The 17696-nt window shown below is 35.9% G+C and overlaps 1 protein-coding gene and 1 long non-coding RNA gene across 2 annotated transcripts in view; one reads left to right on the top strand and one right to left on the bottom strand.

Moving 5' to 3' along the window:
- The window catches only part of LOC138311163 (uncharacterized), a 159113-nt gene that overhangs the window by 35040 nt on the left and 106377 nt on the right, over nucleotides 1-17696 (bottom strand). The window lies entirely within an intron of this gene.
- The window catches only part of LOC138311133 (cyclin-dependent kinase 14-like), a 47234-nt gene that overhangs the window by 6546 nt on the left and 22992 nt on the right, over nucleotides 1-17696 (top strand). The window contains exon 2 of the mRNA XM_069252593.1: nucleotides 7735-7803. Coding sequence (XP_069108694.1) covers nucleotides 7735-7803 — 69 coding nt within the window. The remainder of the gene's footprint in view (nucleotides 1-7734; nucleotides 7804-17696) is intronic.

Here is a 17696-nt window from a genome sequence, read left to right as displayed (position 1 = left end):
AATATGTTTATTGTGCTAATGTAGCATCAGCTAGCTCCAGAACACCATGGAAAAATTCTTGATATCCAAATTATTTATATTTATCTACATTGACAATCATAATTAACCCCACTTCAGCTATAAAGTAATATTGGTGTTGGTGGTGGCGATGGTGAGGGTGAAGGGCGGGCTTTCAGGGTGCACAGGATTTCAGGTTGTCTCTCCGTCCTCCTTTGTTTTCAGAGGTATGTCCCTTTGTTACAAAACAATTTAAATTACTATATGTGGTAACAATAATACTGTACAATATAGAGGTGTGTAATCTATATCGAAACAATTAATATACCTCCCCCTTTTTCAGAGTTATGCCCCTTTGTTACCAAACAATTGAACAGCTATACTCCAAACTAATGGAAGGTCTAAAAGAAACTTGGTTGCAATATCTTTATACAGTATAGATACATGTGCATAATCTATATCAGAATAAGATATTGCCACCATTTTCAGAGTAATGCCCCTTTGCCACAAATTTAGTGAGAAGTAAGGGTGGGGGTATAAGTTGGCTCCTTGGATGACAGTTTTAGTTAGTTTAATTGCTGTATTCGAACCAATAAGCACCCAGTACGCTTAAAAAATTAAAACTTTAATCAGGGTGTGCTTAATAGAAACAAATTTGGAATTACCTTTTCTAAAATTATTCTACAAAGTAAGCTAAAATCAATTTTCAAAAGAACTAAGTAAGAAAACTAAGAAAGTTTTCATATTTTCAGTCTGCATTTAATTCAAAGTAAGTGAAAAAGGGGAGGGGCGCTTACATATGGATGTGGGCCCTTATTGGGTCGAATACGGTATGTGTATTCTGGTGCAGCATTGTAAACAACAGTCCTCTTAACCAGACTCAGTATTACACAAAAACAACTTTATAAAAAATACTAAAAATAGTACAAACAATAGATATATATATATATCTAATTACCTGTGTACCAGCTGTAACATTAAGGTTTGATGCTGGCTTTGTAATTATATAAAAGTTCTTCTATGCACCAACATATGATTAATTCATTTTTAAACTGGTTAATGTTGGATAATGTTGGATGCTGTGACAACTTTTCCTGCAAGTTGTTCCATATATAGATACACTTTATACAATAACATTTTATATCTAAGTTCTATTTTTTGATGTTGGATGATGGGTGGGGGTAGGGGTGGGGCTACCTGTTCATATAATGCTCTGTCCTCTGGTCTTTCTTAGAATTCAGCGCTATATATTTTGCATTGTTCATTTAAATGAATGTAACGCAACAGGGTGAAAAATAGTGTATGTGCCGCCTGCCAGACTCGAACCCATGACCCCGGACTTACTGGTCCGCCACTCTACTGTCTGAGCTAAATGGAAATCCTTCTCTAGCACAAAGTTAGAAGATAGCCATATCGCTATGTAATTAAAACCTGCTACTGACGGGCAGCCACGATTTTGAGGTAAAAGAAAGCCAGAGTTCCTGTATATAAACCATAGACTCAATGCGCTGATAGACTTAGGCCTTACACTTGCATGCATTCCAGATGTTATAAAGGTCAAGTGGTTGACCAACCTAAACTGACCTAAACTGACCCACAGCAGTGATATCATGCCATTAAACACTTTATGAAACAAATCTTAAGCGTTTATAGACTGAATGGTCTGCCAGATTCAACGATAAATTCTAGATGAAAATTAAAATTCCGTTGTTTACCTGATAACGTCAATTGGGAACTGTGCCGACTATATACAAACATTACAATGTTTGCATCTTAAACATTTAATGATTCACACAGGAAGGCACTTTGGACTCTTCAAGTACAAAGAGTGGAAGAGTCCATTATGAATTTTCAGAGGTGAAGGCAAGTAATTGACTATAATGATTGCAGTTCAAAGGTTAAGGGGTTAAAGGTAATGTTGGTGTAAATTTCAGTATGACATTTCTAATAAAAAAATTTGGACTAATTTACAAAAATTGGATTAAACATATCTAACAAATATAGATTGAGTCTTTAGTGAAATATTGCAAACTAAATTTCTTTTGTAGCTAACTTTTCAAAACACATTTACAGATATTGTTCATGGATTTGAATATGCTTTGAAAATTCTCGTCAACCACGACCATGCCGTGCTACATTCTGCCTTGCAGTAATTACTTGTTGCTACATGATTTAAGACCAACTTTTGGCCCCATTTCCTTAGCAAACCAACTCATTCTAACCGAAATCAAAGGTAGTTGAGTAATTTGTCAGAAATTCAAGATTGTACCATCTCATGGACAACTTGTTGAAAGTTAGCCAGAACTAGAGACGGTTGAGAAAAGATTATTATTAGCTATACACTAGAGAGAAAGAAAAAATGATGATTGACGTTCAGAAATCTTCATGTTTTTTTTGTCTTTACCTTAGTTTTCATGTTGATTACCCAAGACAATTTGAACGATGATAGACCAGAAAACTCACAAACTGGATGGAAAATATTGTCAGGAAACAGATTTGATTATTGATGCAATTACTAGCTCTAGATACATAGCTTATGTTGTTTGTTACTCATTATATGCGATGTTTAGTTGAATAATTTTTTTTCTATCTTGTATCTTGACTAAGTGGACATCATTCATCAGTCTAGAAATTTCTAAATGACGGACAGTTTGGGTTTAGGACACAAATGTCCAGATAATTATCAAGAGTCCATTGTACTTCTCACCAAATTTAAAGTCTGATGATCAAAATTCAATTGATGAACAAATTGAATAAAAAGCAAACTTTCAGATAATTTCTTACAATACCCTCAAACTTAAACTAAGTTATTGACTACCATTCAAATGAAGTTACCACTTCCATGCTAGTTTACGTCGTAGATAGCTATCGTTTTAGTTGTCGGTTGAAAGCATTACCTTGTTACCTCATGGCGATTAACCAACAAAGCAAGTTTTTCACTTGGAACCAGCAAACACTTAACTCAATTCACCCCTAAAGACTCCTTTAAAATCTTCCAAAACTAAAGCTGGAACAGTTCATTATAGAACTTCAGGGATGAATGAGTTAGCAGCCATTGTACTTAAGGTATAATGAAATAATCCATGCCTGGTGATGTAAGTAGCATTGAATAGATGAAGGAAGAATACAGGATTGTTATATCGATGTGTCGCAATGTTTCAGAGTAAACGCTATGGCCGCTAAGGATATCATATTTGCTGTAATTAGCGCTCAAGACACTTAAATAATTGTAACAGGGGGGCACTTGTTAATGAACCAAAATGCCAGTTATGGACGTAAAAATCAGCCGTGTTTTAGATCTATTTATACTCATGGTACATGAATCTGTTAAAGTAAACATATATACATATGTCTTTTATCCTTTGTGATGCATTATTATGTTGTGATTGACATGTAAAAGACTCACAACTTCATGTATTATGAGATTCAATGCTAGTGTTAGAAGCATCCATGGAATGGGGGCATTTATACAACTTCAATTATTCTCCAGAAAAGGGGAGGGGCTTATAGGGGAGGGACATTAGTTACAGCAAATACGGTAATACACAATCTGCTGCTTATAGTCTAACCTGTGTCTATAGACCAGCCAAAGATAAAAGAAAATCTGGTCTTTCCAGCCAAGTGGTCTTATTAAGCAGGTGGTCTTTATACAGAGATGGTCACAAAGGCATGTTATATATGCAGTATAAATTGTGGTAGTATTAGTCAGTTTAGAACCTTTTAAAGAAAGCAGTCCTATCATGCAGAAGGTCCATTTACAGAGTTGTTCTCAAAGGCGAGTTCTGTGTTCCGAGTAATTTGGGACCTTTTAATAAAGGTGGTCTTTATATAGAGGTGGTTGGTATAGCAGGTTTTTCACATATTATAGCTGATTTTAACATAAGCAAAAGAAGGTGAACTTATTTCACAGATGGTTTTTATATAGAGGTTGTTCATTTGAAACAGTAGAGTATTAAAAATCATTCATACCTGAAATTTCAAAATGGGCCAGTCTAATCTTTGATTTTGAAGAGTCTAAATGTGGTTTCAGGGGTAAGGTATTTGTTCAGTGCATGAAATTTGGGTTTATTTTTGTCCATCTGTCTCAAAGTTGTTTTCTCACTAGCGTATGATATTGATGTTTATTATCTATGGAAAGCTTAATTCAGTTGTTGAAATACAGCCGGACTCGGTTCATAAAATCTGATATGATATAAGCAGTCGTTTAAAAATACAATAATATTCATATTCCATTTAATGAGTAAATGCAACAAGAAATTTATTTCAAAATTATGAGTCATGATAATAATAATAAAAATATTCTCAGCGTAGAACCCGAGTTGTATATGAAATGTCCCAGTGATCGTAAAACAGACACTTTATCCCATCTAAGAGCAAATATATTGATTCCAGCAAAAAGCAAAAGCAGCCATATTTGATCAAATTTCTTATCTCCTTCTAATGATTTTACCCTCAAGGAAGTGGTCCATGCTAAAAGCAATTTGCTACACATTTGTCTAACTCATTCTTCATGTCAATGGTGGGATTTATGACTTGGATCTAATTTCTAAATGGCTAGTAATTAAATCATACTAATTACATTTCATTGTCAGCAGAATGTCGTGATGTGTACTGGTATGTTCCTTTGTGAGATCAAGCCAATTCATTCCCTCCTTGTTGTAAGAAAAATATATTGTCGTTGGTAGACTTGTGAATATTCATGTTCTGACTGTAGTTTCAGACAGAGAAGAACAAATGAATAAAGAGCAATTAATATTGATAACATGGGTATAGCAATTCCCATAGGCTAAGTGCAATTAGGGAAAATATTATTGTGTAATAGGAAAACTCTAGGGGAAAACTAATAGTGGAATCAAATGGCAAAAGCCCCAACTCAGCAATAAGCCCCTGCTCAGTAATAAGACCCTCTTCATTTTATCAAGTCTTTAAGAAATAGGGTCATGTCTGCCAATAAGCCCTCTCCCCTTATCATTATCACCCTCCTGCTACATTCCCCACTCCCCCCTACCCCTTACATCCCCCCTCTCCCTACCCCTTACATCCCCCCTCTCCCCCCCTCTCCCCCCCTACCCCTCTACATCCCCAACTCCCCCCTACCCCTCCTCCCCCTACATCCCTCACGTTCCCCTACCCCTCCCCCTTCCTCCCTCAGTTGATATTTGTGGACACCCAAGGTTTACTAAATAGAATTATACTGGCTAAGTGATATGGTGACTATGTAGAATGATGTTATAGAATTCAATTACAGCCATTAAATGATTATTTTTGTACGAGTCTGTCACCCGGTGAAAATCTCTGGTCCTAACCTATTTACTAACCTAAATGGCCTAACACCAGTGACAACTAAAATAGCATAATGTACAGCATCTGTGGAAATTATTTATTAAATTGTTCTTAGAGCCAGACCTTTCCAGTGATTTTTCAGCTAGTTCATAACACAGTGATAGAAGGCGACATTTTAAATGATTGAAAGGTATTTTTTTCTGAAACAAAATCGGAAAAAGTTAAGTTCTTTTAAAAAAAACCCCGAAATTTGCATTGATGCATATAAGCCTAAGATGTGGTTATTTTGTAATACCAAAAGATGCAAGTTTCCCTGCCAAATTCATATTAACAGTGAAGATTCATGTAACATATAATTTATCGGTAAAGTAATAATTTTTGTGACTCTAAAATTCTAAAATTATCATTCTTGTTTTATATCTCCATTTCAAAAATCAAAAGCCGTTTTCGAAATGTAGTGGGCCTCTAAAGATGACTTTTCATTTCCTGTTTATCAATTAACTGGTGTCTTGTGAATTAGCTGTAATTGCATATTAATGTTTCTGTCACTTCTTTTTATTAATTAAAATACGAAATGAAATGTTGACATCAACAAATGTGTGTCTATCAAATCACTTGCCGTTCAAACAATTACTTTAAACCTCTTTATTTCCTTGAGATACAAAATTCTGTGTAATTTCACAAATAATGGATAAATTATAAATAGTATAAGAATACAAAATAACTGGTAAGAGCCATTGATTGCAAATATTTGTATTCGTCAATATGTTGAAAATACCGGGGGTATAATTATATGCAAAATAAAAGTGGTTTATAGCATTTAAATAGTTACATATTCACCGAGAATTTTCTTAAACTGCCGTCAAACTGAAATTACACATAACGAGATTTCGAAAGCAAATAGAATACAGGTATACAGGTATATTTACACATTACCTTCTTCGGCTGTGAATCTGACTGTGTATACATTATTGTATTCTATAAGCCTAGCAACCACTGCAACCGTCACCTTATTAGTTACCGGATTCATTGTTTTCTAAAACTATAAGGATTGGTTTTCATTTAAGCAATGAACTTCAATCGGCTGGCAATTATAATATAGGAGTATGAATGCCAATTACATGCGACAATTGTGATTTCACAATGATAATGAAGACAACATAGGTGGATGGCAGTTCATGCACTGATGAATGCCAACTATGTTTGGTAAGGTTACATATAGTGGGGTTACATTGCAAATGTAAATATAAGTAGTCAATATGAAGATCAATCCTTAATTGTACCTTGTAACTTGAACTCAAATACCGTATTCGACCCAATAAGCTCCCAGGCGTTTAAAAAAATGGAAAATCGAAAATGTCCTTAAAGTGAATAGTCGGGCAAAGAAAACCAGTCTAAATGCGTTCATTGGCCTTCCAAAAGTTCTCACATGTTAATACGACGGTCAAGTTCTGTTTACATTTCCCAGTTCTGACCATTGAAATAAAGAAAAGTTGAAAGCATTGAAAGCGAGGCTGCGTGGAAATGTAACCACGGACATAGTCAGCCGGGAGGACGTTTTAGGATTCCTATACTTTAAATTAATTTCTACTCACGCAGACAGATTTTGGCGAGAGATCTTATTTTTCTATTCCATGAGAAATTATACTGGATACATTCACACCTTTTTTACAGACTTTAGCCATCCTTGCCCGACTGTTCACTTTAATTAGATGAAATTATTGCAAACCTATAGTTTTGTGCAGTCTTGGTCTTTATTTATATTGAAATGGAAGGCCTCAAAAAGGGGAAGGGGCGCTTATAAGACATGGGCGCTTATTGGGTCGAATACAGCATCCTGTTTTATTTTGAAGTATTTACACTATATAATAGTGTGTGTATTTGGTTTAAATAACTTTCACATTGGTACAGCCAACTTCAAGTAAATTGAGTTTGACTGTAAATTTCTATCGACAAGTTCAATATTGTCTAGTTCTATTGGCTCTTATTTCGTCATTGTATGTTAGGACAAGACTTTTATAAGTTGCAGTAACTTTTTCCAATCCTTTTATCTTTTTATTGACAATAAGATACGTTTAAGCTAAAAGCTGCAAGTTCAGGGATAGATATTATGACAGTGATAGTAATCCCTGAAATATTGAGGATGCTTCATCGATGAATTATCTTTATGTCTCAAGAATAGATTTTCAAATAATATTACAGATGTTGTGTTCAAATTTGTTAAAGAATATTCAGAATTATTGATAACCATCAATTACTTTTTTACCGTGAAAGGATATTCATAAGGTGTAAAATTTAAATCAAAAGTAAAATTTCATACCAAAAAGTAAAATTTTTCTGAAAACAAATTGTCTGACTCACTCTCATGAAATATTCCTGAGTTTCAATTGAACATTCGATCCTTCATTTGAAAATTGCAGGCTTATAATTAATTCATTTGTTAATTTTTTACAGGAAAGGACAAAAGACAAAGTCGAATGAAAAAGCTCAAGAAGCGAATTTCAGCCAGCTTTGGACGTCTCTGTGAGTATCTTTGTACATTTGACATTCACTGAATTATTATAATAAATGGTTTATCTGTAACATCTATTATGCAAGTACACTCAAAGGTATGATTTTTACAAAAAGATATAATGAGAACATGATGCTCATCTCAAGTACAGGCAATAATCTCAGTCATAATGGTAATTTGTCTGAAATGATAATGTATTGTACTACATATGATTGTCTACATAAGAAATCCCCGCCCTATTATATCTTCTGGTCTCTTCCATGTACATGAACTTCCCTCCCCACTCCCTATATGTTTGATCTCAATGCCACATCCCTACTGACCCCTCCCTATACATGTATACCCCTCCCCCTCCCTATATGTTCTGGCCCCTGTGCCCCACCCCTATATCTACTGACCCCCTCCCTATACATGTATTTCCCTCCCCCTCCCTTTATGTTCTGGCCCCTGTGCCCCACCCCTATATCTAATGATCCCTGTGCCCCACCCCTATATCTACTGACCCCCTCCCTGTACATGTATACCCCTTCCCCTCCCTATATCTACTGATCCCTGTGCCCCACCCCTATATCTACTAACCCCCTCCATGTACATGTATACCCCTCCCCGCTCCCTATATCTACTGATCCCTGTGCCCCACCCCTATATCTACTGACCCCCTCCCTGTACATGTATACCCCTCCCCGCTCCCTATATCTACTGATCCCTGTGCCCCACCCCTATATATACTGACCCCCTCCATGTACATGTATACCCCTCCCTTTATGTTCTGGCCTCATTTGCCCCACCTCTATATCTAATGACCCCCTCCCTATACATGTATTTCCCTCCCCCTCCCTATATGTTCTGGCCCCTGTGCCCCACCCCTATATCTACTGATCCCTGTGCCCCACCCCTATATCTACTGACCCCCTCCCTATACATGTATTTCCCTCCCCCTCCCTATATGTTCTGGCCCCTGTGCCCCACCCCTATATCTACTGACCCCCTCCCTGTACATGTATACCCCTCCCGGCTCCCTATATCTACTGATCTCAGTGCCCTTCCCCTATATCTACTGACCCCTTCCCTGTACATTATATCCCTCCCCGCTCCCTATATGTTCTGATCTCAGTGCCCTTCCCCTATATCTATCCACTCCTTTCTCTTCCATCTCCCCCTCCCCGATATTTTCTCAGATCCCCTCCTTTCTATGAGGCCAACATCTACATACAAAGCCATGTGTGTCTTTGTTTATATAACTCTCAAATACCTTCAGATGCATTGGGTCAAAAGTTCCTGGTATCACATGGGCTTTCTTACTTAATTACACCGGGGTGGGAAAGCTTCCAGAAAAACCTGGAATATTCTACAATATCTACAATAGATTTTTTTTGTCATGGAAAGTATGGATGTGTTTTAAACTGATGAATATGTGATTTTTGCTATTGATGGAAGTTTTTCTTAAAAAATGTAGTTGAAGAAAAAGTTTGGATTTACCAGTAATTTAAAAGACTGTGAAGAATCTCTATAGTTGGTGACTTATCTCTGATTGGAAGCTAGAACTTGCTCTCAGCTGTTGAACAGACACACATCTTGTAATTCTGTGTCTCTTGATTGTGTTCTTCTGTTAAGTGTTAAATAGTTAGGCAGTTAAATATCAAGATGAGAGGAAATGGCATTGTTTTATTACCCAGAAACATTTTAGTGTTTATGTCTCGGATTTAAACAACAGTAGCATCACAAACATCGACAGTAGATACAGGTGAGATTGTTAGTATTAATTAGTATACAGGTAAGATTGTTAACATTAATTAGTATACAGGTGAGATTGTTAACATTAATTAGTATACAGGTGAGATTGTTAGTATTAATTAGTATACAGGTGAGATTGTTAACATTAATTAGTATACAGGTGAGATTGTTAACATTAATAGGTAAGATTGTTAACATTAATTAGTATACAGGTGAGATTGTTAACATTAATAAGTATACAGGTGAGATTGTTAACATTAATTAGTATACAGGTGAGATTGTTAACATTAATTAGTATACAGGTGAGATTGTTAACATTAATTAGTATACAGGTGAGATTGTTAACATTAATTAGTATACAGGTGAGATTGTTAGTATTAATTAGTATACAGGTGAGATTGTTAACATTAATTAGTATACAGGTGAGATTGTTAACATTAATTAGTATACAGGTGAGATTGTTAACATTAATTAGTATACAGGTGAGATTGTTAACATTAATTAGTATACAGGTGAGATTGTTATCAGTATACAGGTGAGATTGTTAACATTAATTAGTATACAGGTGAGATTGTTAACATTAATTGATATACATGTGAGATTGTTAACATTAATTAGTATACAGGTGAGATTGTTATCATTAATTAGTATACAGGTGAGATTGTTAACATTAATTAGTATACAGGTGAGATTGTTAACATTAATTAGTATACAGGTGAGATTGTTAACATTAATTAGTATACAGGTGAGATTGTTAACATTAATCAGTATACAGGTGAGATTGTTATCATTAATTAGTATACAGGTGAGATTGTTAACATTAATTAGTATACAGGTGAGATTGTTAACATTAATTAGTATACAGGTGAGATTGTTAACATTAATTAGTATACAGGTGAGATTGTTAACATTAATTAGTATACAGGTGAGATTGTTAACATTAATTAGTATACAGGTGAGATTGTTAACATTAATTAGTATACAGGTGAGATTGTTAACATTAATTAGTATACAGGTGAGATTGTTAACATTAATTAGTATACAGGAACATGTTGAGATTGTTAACATTAATTAGTGTACAGGTGAGATTGTTATCAATAATTATTACACAGGTGAGATTGTTAACATTAATTAGTATACAGGTGAGATTGTTAACATTAATCAGTATACAGGTGGATTGTTAATTAATTAGTATACAGGTGTGAGATTGTTAGATTAATTAGTATACAGGTGAGATTGTTAACAGTAATTATATATACAGGTGAGATTGTTAACATTAATTAGTATACAGTGAGATTGTTACAGGTGATGTGTATATGTTAAATTAATTAATTATACATGTGAGATTGTTAACATTAATTAGTATACAGGTGAGATTGTTAAATAATTATTAGTATACAGGTGAGATTGTTAACATTAATTAGTATACAGGTGAGATTGTTAACATTAATTAGTATACAGGTGAGATTGTTAACATTAATTACAGATTGTATAAAGTAGGTGAGATTGTTAACATTAATTAGTATACAGGTGAGATTGTTAACATTAATTAGTATACAGGTGAGATTGTTAACATTAATTAGTATACAGGTGAGATTGTTAACATTAATTAGTATACAGGTGAGATTGTTAACATTAATTAGTATACAGGTGAGATTGTTAACATTAATTAGTATACAGGTGAGATTGTTAACATTAATTAGTATACAGGTGAGATTGTTAACATTAATTAGTATACAGGTGAGATTGTTAACATTAATTAGTATACAGGTGAGATTGTTACATTGTTAATACATGAGATTGTTAACATTAATTAGTATACAGGTGAGATTGTTAACATTAATTAGTATACAGGTGAGATTGTTAACATTAATTAGTATACAGGTGAGATTGTTAACATTAATTAGTATACAGGTGAGATTGTTAACATTAATTAGTATACAGGTGAGATTGTTAACATTAATTAGTATACAGGTGAGATTGTTAACATTAATTAGTATACAGGTGAGATTGTTAACATTAATTAGTATACAGGTGAGATTGTTAACATTAATTAGTATACAGGTGAGATTGTTAACATTAATTAGTATACAGGTGAGATTGTTAACATTAATTAGTATACAGGTGAGATTGTTAAACATTAATTAGTATACAGGTGAGATTGTTACATAATAACATTAGATTGTTAACATTAGTATACAGGTGAGATTGTTAACATTAATTAGTATACAGGTGAGATTGTTAACATTAATTAGTATACAGGTGAGATTGTTAACATTAATTAGTATACAGGTGAGATTGTTAACATTAATTAGTATACAGGTGAGATTGTTAACATTAATTAGTATACAGGTGAGATTGTTAACATTAATTAGTATACAGGTGAGATTGTTAACATTAATTAGTATACAGGTGAGATTGTTAACATTAATTAGTATACAGGTGAGATTGTTAACATTAATTAGTATACAGGTGAGATTGTTAACATTAATTAGTATACAGGTGAGATTGTTAACATTAATTAGTATACAGGTGAGATTGTTAACATTAATTAGTATACAGGTGAGATTGTTAACATTAATTAGTATACAGGTGAGATTGTTAACATTAATTAGTATACAGGTGAGATTGTTAACATTAATTAGTATACAGGTGAGATTGTTAACATAATTAGTTAACAGGTGATTGTTAATTAGTATACAGGTGAGATTGTTAACATTAATTAGTATACAGGTGAGATTGAGATTAATTAGTATACAGGTGAGTTGTTAACATTAATTAGTATACGGTGAGATTGTTAACATTAATTAGTATACAGGTGAGATTGTTAACATTAATTAGTATACAGGTGAGATTGTTAACATTAATTAGTATACAGGTGAGATTGTTAACATTAATTAGTATACAGGTGAGATTGTTAACATTAATTAGTATACAGGTGAGATTGTTAGTGTTAATTAGTATACAGGTGAGATTGTTAACATTAATTAGTATACAGGTGAGATTGTTAACATTAATTAGTATACAGGTGAGATTGTTAACATTAATTAGTATACAGGTGAGATTGTTAACATTAATTAGTATACAGGTGAGATTGTTAACATTAATTAGTATACAGGTGAGATTGTTAGTGTTAATTAGTATACAGGTGAGATTGTTAACATTAATTAGTATACAGGTGAGATTGTTAACATTAATTAGTATACAGGTGAGATTGTTAACATTAATTAGTATACAGGTGAGATTGTTAACATTAATTAGTATACAGGTGAGAATGTTATCATTAGTAGATACAGGTAAGATCATTAACATTAACTAATTAACATTGTCTGGTTAATCTGTTTCTATAGTTCTGATCCTGTCAATCTTTGTGGTGACATGAACTTTTTGTGTCAATGGATAAATGACTTCTTCATTAATTTTTAGGTCATCTGACCCGAAGTCATCATGCTTCGTCCGTCGTCGTGCGCCGTGCGCCGTGCGCCGTCCGCCGTCCGTAAACTTTTCACATTTCAATCTTCTTCTCAAGTTTGACCAGTGGGATTGAGCTGAAACTTACATGAAATGATCCTGACATGGTCCCGACAAAGTGTTGTTATTTTTCGGGTCGATCCGAAATCCAAGATGGCCGCCACAGCCGCCATCTTGAAAACACATTTTGAACTTCTTCTCAAGTTCTACAAGTGCGATTTGGCTGAAACTTGCATAAAAATGATCCTGACATGGTCCCGACAAAGTGTTGTTATTTTGCGGGTCGATCCGAAATCCAAGATGGCCGCCACAGCCGCCATCTTGAAAACACATTTTGAACTTCTTCTCAAGTTCTACCGGTGCGATTTGGCTGAAACTTGCATGAAATGATCCTGACATAGTCCCGACAAAGTGTTGTTATTTTTCGGGTCGATCCAAAATCCAAGATGGCCGCCACAGCCGCCATCTTGAAAACACATTTTGAACTTCTTCTCAAGTTCTACAAGTGCGATTTGGCTGAAACTTGCATGAAATGATCCTGACATGGTTCCGACAAAGTGTTGTTATTTTCGGGTCGATCCGAAATCAAAGATGGCCGCCACAGCCGCCATCTTGAAAACACATTTTGAACTTCTTCTCAAGTTAAACCGGTGCGATTTGGCTGAGACTTGCATGAAATGATCCTGACATGGTCCTGACAAAGTGTTCTTATTTTTCGGGTCGATCCAAAATCCAAGATGGCCACCACAGCCACCATCTTGAAAACACATTTTGAACTTCTTCTCAAGTTCTACAAGTGCGATTTGGCTGAAACTTGCATGAAATGATCCTGACATGGTCCCGACAAAGTGTTCTTATTTTCGGGTTGATCCGAAATCCAAGATTGTCGCCACAGCTGCCATCTTGAAAACACATTTTGAACTTCTTCTCAAGTTCTACCGGTTCGATTTGGCTGAAACTTGCATGAAAGGAGCCTGACATGGTCCCAACAAAGTGTTGTTACATCTCTGGTTGATCCCCAATCGAAGATGGCAACCATGACACTATATCTAATTAATTTCCTATATGATTATTGCCAAGGTACTCAGATGACCGTTAAGGCCCATGGGCCTCTTGTTATGATTTTATCCTTATAAAGTTCCTCTGCCACTGTGATTTGAGTAAGAGTACTGGCTTGTTCTAAGGAGGATGTAGATTTGTGTACAGAAAATATTTCTCTCTTTCCCTGAGGTCAAGTATCAATAAAGACCAATAAGTTTTATTTCTATATTTGATTGCATTTTCTGACTTGCTTAATGAAATTCCATGATTGAGTCAACTGTGCATTAACTCTGTACGATCTATACGAAATATATCTGATAGAATTTGCTGAAATTGAGGTTCTCCTGGGAAGGAAGATTTGAATCGCGTCTGTCTGAGTGTCGAAGAGAGCTGCACACCATTAAAAACCAGGAAGCAGTTTCCTCCTCAGCTGCCAGAAATCTTATTTTTCAGGCAGTGAACTACAATGTTTAAAATAACTTTTGTTGATTGCCGTTACCTGCATTTACGGGCCCAATTAGCCTGTTGATTACATTACCAGGTTTGAATGAGGAGTACACACTTGAACGACTGTTGTGTGTAACAGACTACATCGTAACTTGATATTAATTTTTGATGACTTAACCGGGATGTTTGATTGAATTTTCCATTTGTTCAGCTGTGGATCCCCATTTTATGTTATTGAGAAATCTGCTAGCTAGCTTAGGTACTTTTCATTCTGTTGCCAACTCTTTCACCCCTATGCAACTTTAGTAGACTCTACCATGCATTAATCTGGATGAGTCCATTATGGTCCACAGTGGTGAAAGGGATAATTGTTGTGAATGCAATTTCTGGGTACAATTTTTTTACATGTATAATGTGAAGCTGTCCTCTTTTTTGTGGAGGGGACGCAGTGGCCCAGTGAAAAGGTGCAGTTGCCGGGTACTGACCAAATGTCAGTGGTTTTTGTCTGGGTACTCCGGCTTTTTTTGTCTCCTTATTCAAGCCCTCAACCTCTGGGTTGTGAGTTTGAATCCCATGTAGAGCAGTTGCAAAGTATTCCGTCTTTGCTTATTACAGAGTTAGCTCCCTTGCGGTTAGGTATCGATTGTCTCATTATTTTGTGAGTGCAATTCATGTCCTTTTCACCGAAAAGTATGACGCAACGCTCACAAACACATGACGTCACAATCAATACCTACCTACAAGGCATATAACTCGGTAATATGCAAATACAGAATTGTCCATCCTTTCACTATAAGATAGCCCTTTCACTCCTTGATCAATTAAAATATATGTAACAGGAGAGGAGAAAATGTAGCGACCAGACCGGGATTCGAACCCGGGATCCTCCGAGCTCTACCGACTGAGCTACCTGGTCACCAATGATCGACCCAGTCCAATCCGGCTACATTCCTCTCTCTTTTCTCAGAAGTCTTCGCCCTCGAAGACATACGAGACCCTTCCAAACACCACCACTGTATGTTATTTAGTTGGGCGCCAATTCTGTAACAGGAGAGGAGAAAATGTAGCAGCCAGACCGGGATTCGAACCCGGGACCCTCCGAACACTAGCTGAGTGCTCTACCGACTGAGCTACCTGGTCACCGATGATCGACCCAATCCAATCCCGCTACATATGACTTTTGCAGCAATTTTCAGGGGACTATGTGTAAATGTGTATGGAGGTTTCCTTTTTTCAAAATTTTGGTTGCCATGGTAACCAGAGTTATTAGTTAGCCATTGGCTTACGGTTCTAATTTCCTCTATATACAATACGTACATGTGGAGTATCGGTACCAAGACAAACTACTTTGATCCAAATATTCTGTGATCCACATACTTCGTTGTACTTGTTCTGTCAAAGTTCCATAATATCAATTAGCTAGCTGTATGTGTATGAATGTAGAAATAATTAGAAGGCCAAGTCCAAACTAAGTAACTACAGAGTGTATTAGCTTTGTGTAACTGAATGTATCTGTATGTTGAGAGACACAGCCAGACCTGGGTCAATCACCAGGTGGCTGAGTGGGTACAGTGTCCTGATATATTACCATATAGACCTTCACCCCTGGGGTTTGGGTGGCCCGGTGGCCATGCCCGGTGGCCGAGTGGCTATAATGTTCCGAGACATTACCACCTCCACCTTTGAATAAATTTCAAGCCAAGGGGAGATAATCTGATTTTAGTACAGTGGACCTTCATCATAGTTTTTTGAGCTTCTATATTCTGTCCCCCAAGAGTTATTCCCCTTGTAATGTTATAATGACATGATATCTGATCTGAGGTGATTTGGCCTCCTTTGTAAAAAGTTGTGTAGGTGATATAGGGAGAGGTTACAGTTACCTCATTACACCCCTGAAAGCTCATAATGGACTGGTCCAGTCTTTGATTAAGTAGAGCCTAAATGTGTCTTCAGGGGTGAATGTGACCAGTCCATTATGAAAGTTAGAGGTGATAGAGTAATGTTAAAGAAAGTACTATAGATTTAGGTTAGTCAAAAGTGGTTGTAATTGATATATGCTGAGATGATCAGCATTCATAAGGAATCTATTCCTGGAAGCACATGTATACAATGTAGTGATTTGAGCTGGAACATTTGATCAATAAATGCACTGTTCACAGTGCCTGTGTACTCTAGTGTATAATGTCATGGATCTGAGACCTCCGGTCCGCCTAATCATTACCATTCTGATCTTCATAATGTGAATATTGATGTATGAACCGCTACTACTGCTAGCCCAGAAACTTATCACTGTTTGATTTCTTGCCATTTCCCCCATAGACTATAAAGGGCACAAGTGCGTGGTGATCGCGGTGATCGCGGCCCCACTTTCTTACAGCGTGGTTTTGATGCTCTTCCATTAGTATGACAAAATGAAGATACGGGACAATATGCCTCTTGTTTTATTGATTTTGTAATTTTCTAGGTTAGTACAAGTTATATGACAAAAACTAGGGCACAAGTTATTGTATGATCAAGACTCGATCTCCATAATATAGATCTCGTTTGACTGATGTGGTTATGAGAACGATATTAAGCTACAGTCAAACCTGTCTATGGAGACCATACAACCGACAGTGGTCTCTATAGCCAAATTAAATTGTGTTCAAATAAGTCATGTTGGACCCTGGAAAAGTGATCTTATTAAGCAGGTTGTCGTTATACAGAGGTGGAGGTTTTGAGAAATTGCTATTTCCAAAGATGATACAGGACAAAATGCCTTTTGTTTTAGTCTGGTTTCTAAAGACGGTATATTATGCCATTTGTTTTTAGGCTGGTTTTCAGATATTGCTGTTTTTTAAGAGATTTAGGTTCCCCTAGGACCCTAGTTGTGCATATTGTATTTTGGGACTGATCGGTCAACAAGATGGCCGCCAGGCAGCCATCTTGGATTTTGATAGTTAAAGTTTGTTACCGCTATTTCTCAGAAAGTACTGAAGGGATCTTTCTCAAATTTCATATGTAGGTTCCCCTAGGACCCTAGTTGTGCATATTGCATTTTGGGACTGATCGATCAACAAGATGGCCGACCAGCCGCCATCTTGGATTTTGAAAGTTAAAGTTTGTTACGGCTAATTCTCAGAAAGTACTGAAGGGATCTTTCTCAAATTTCATATGTAGGTTCCCCTAGGACCCTAGTAGTGCATATTGCATTTTGGGACTGATCGGACAA

The sequence above is a fragment of the Argopecten irradians genome, chromosome 16, assembly GCF_041381155.1.
Source record: "Argopecten irradians isolate NY chromosome 16, Ai_NY, whole genome shotgun sequence".
Taxonomy (NCBI): Eukaryota; Metazoa; Mollusca; class Bivalvia; order Pectinida; family Pectinidae; genus Argopecten; species Argopecten irradians.
The sequence above is the reverse complement of the archived record's forward strand: the minus strand, read 5'-3'. Positions and strand labels throughout refer to the sequence as shown.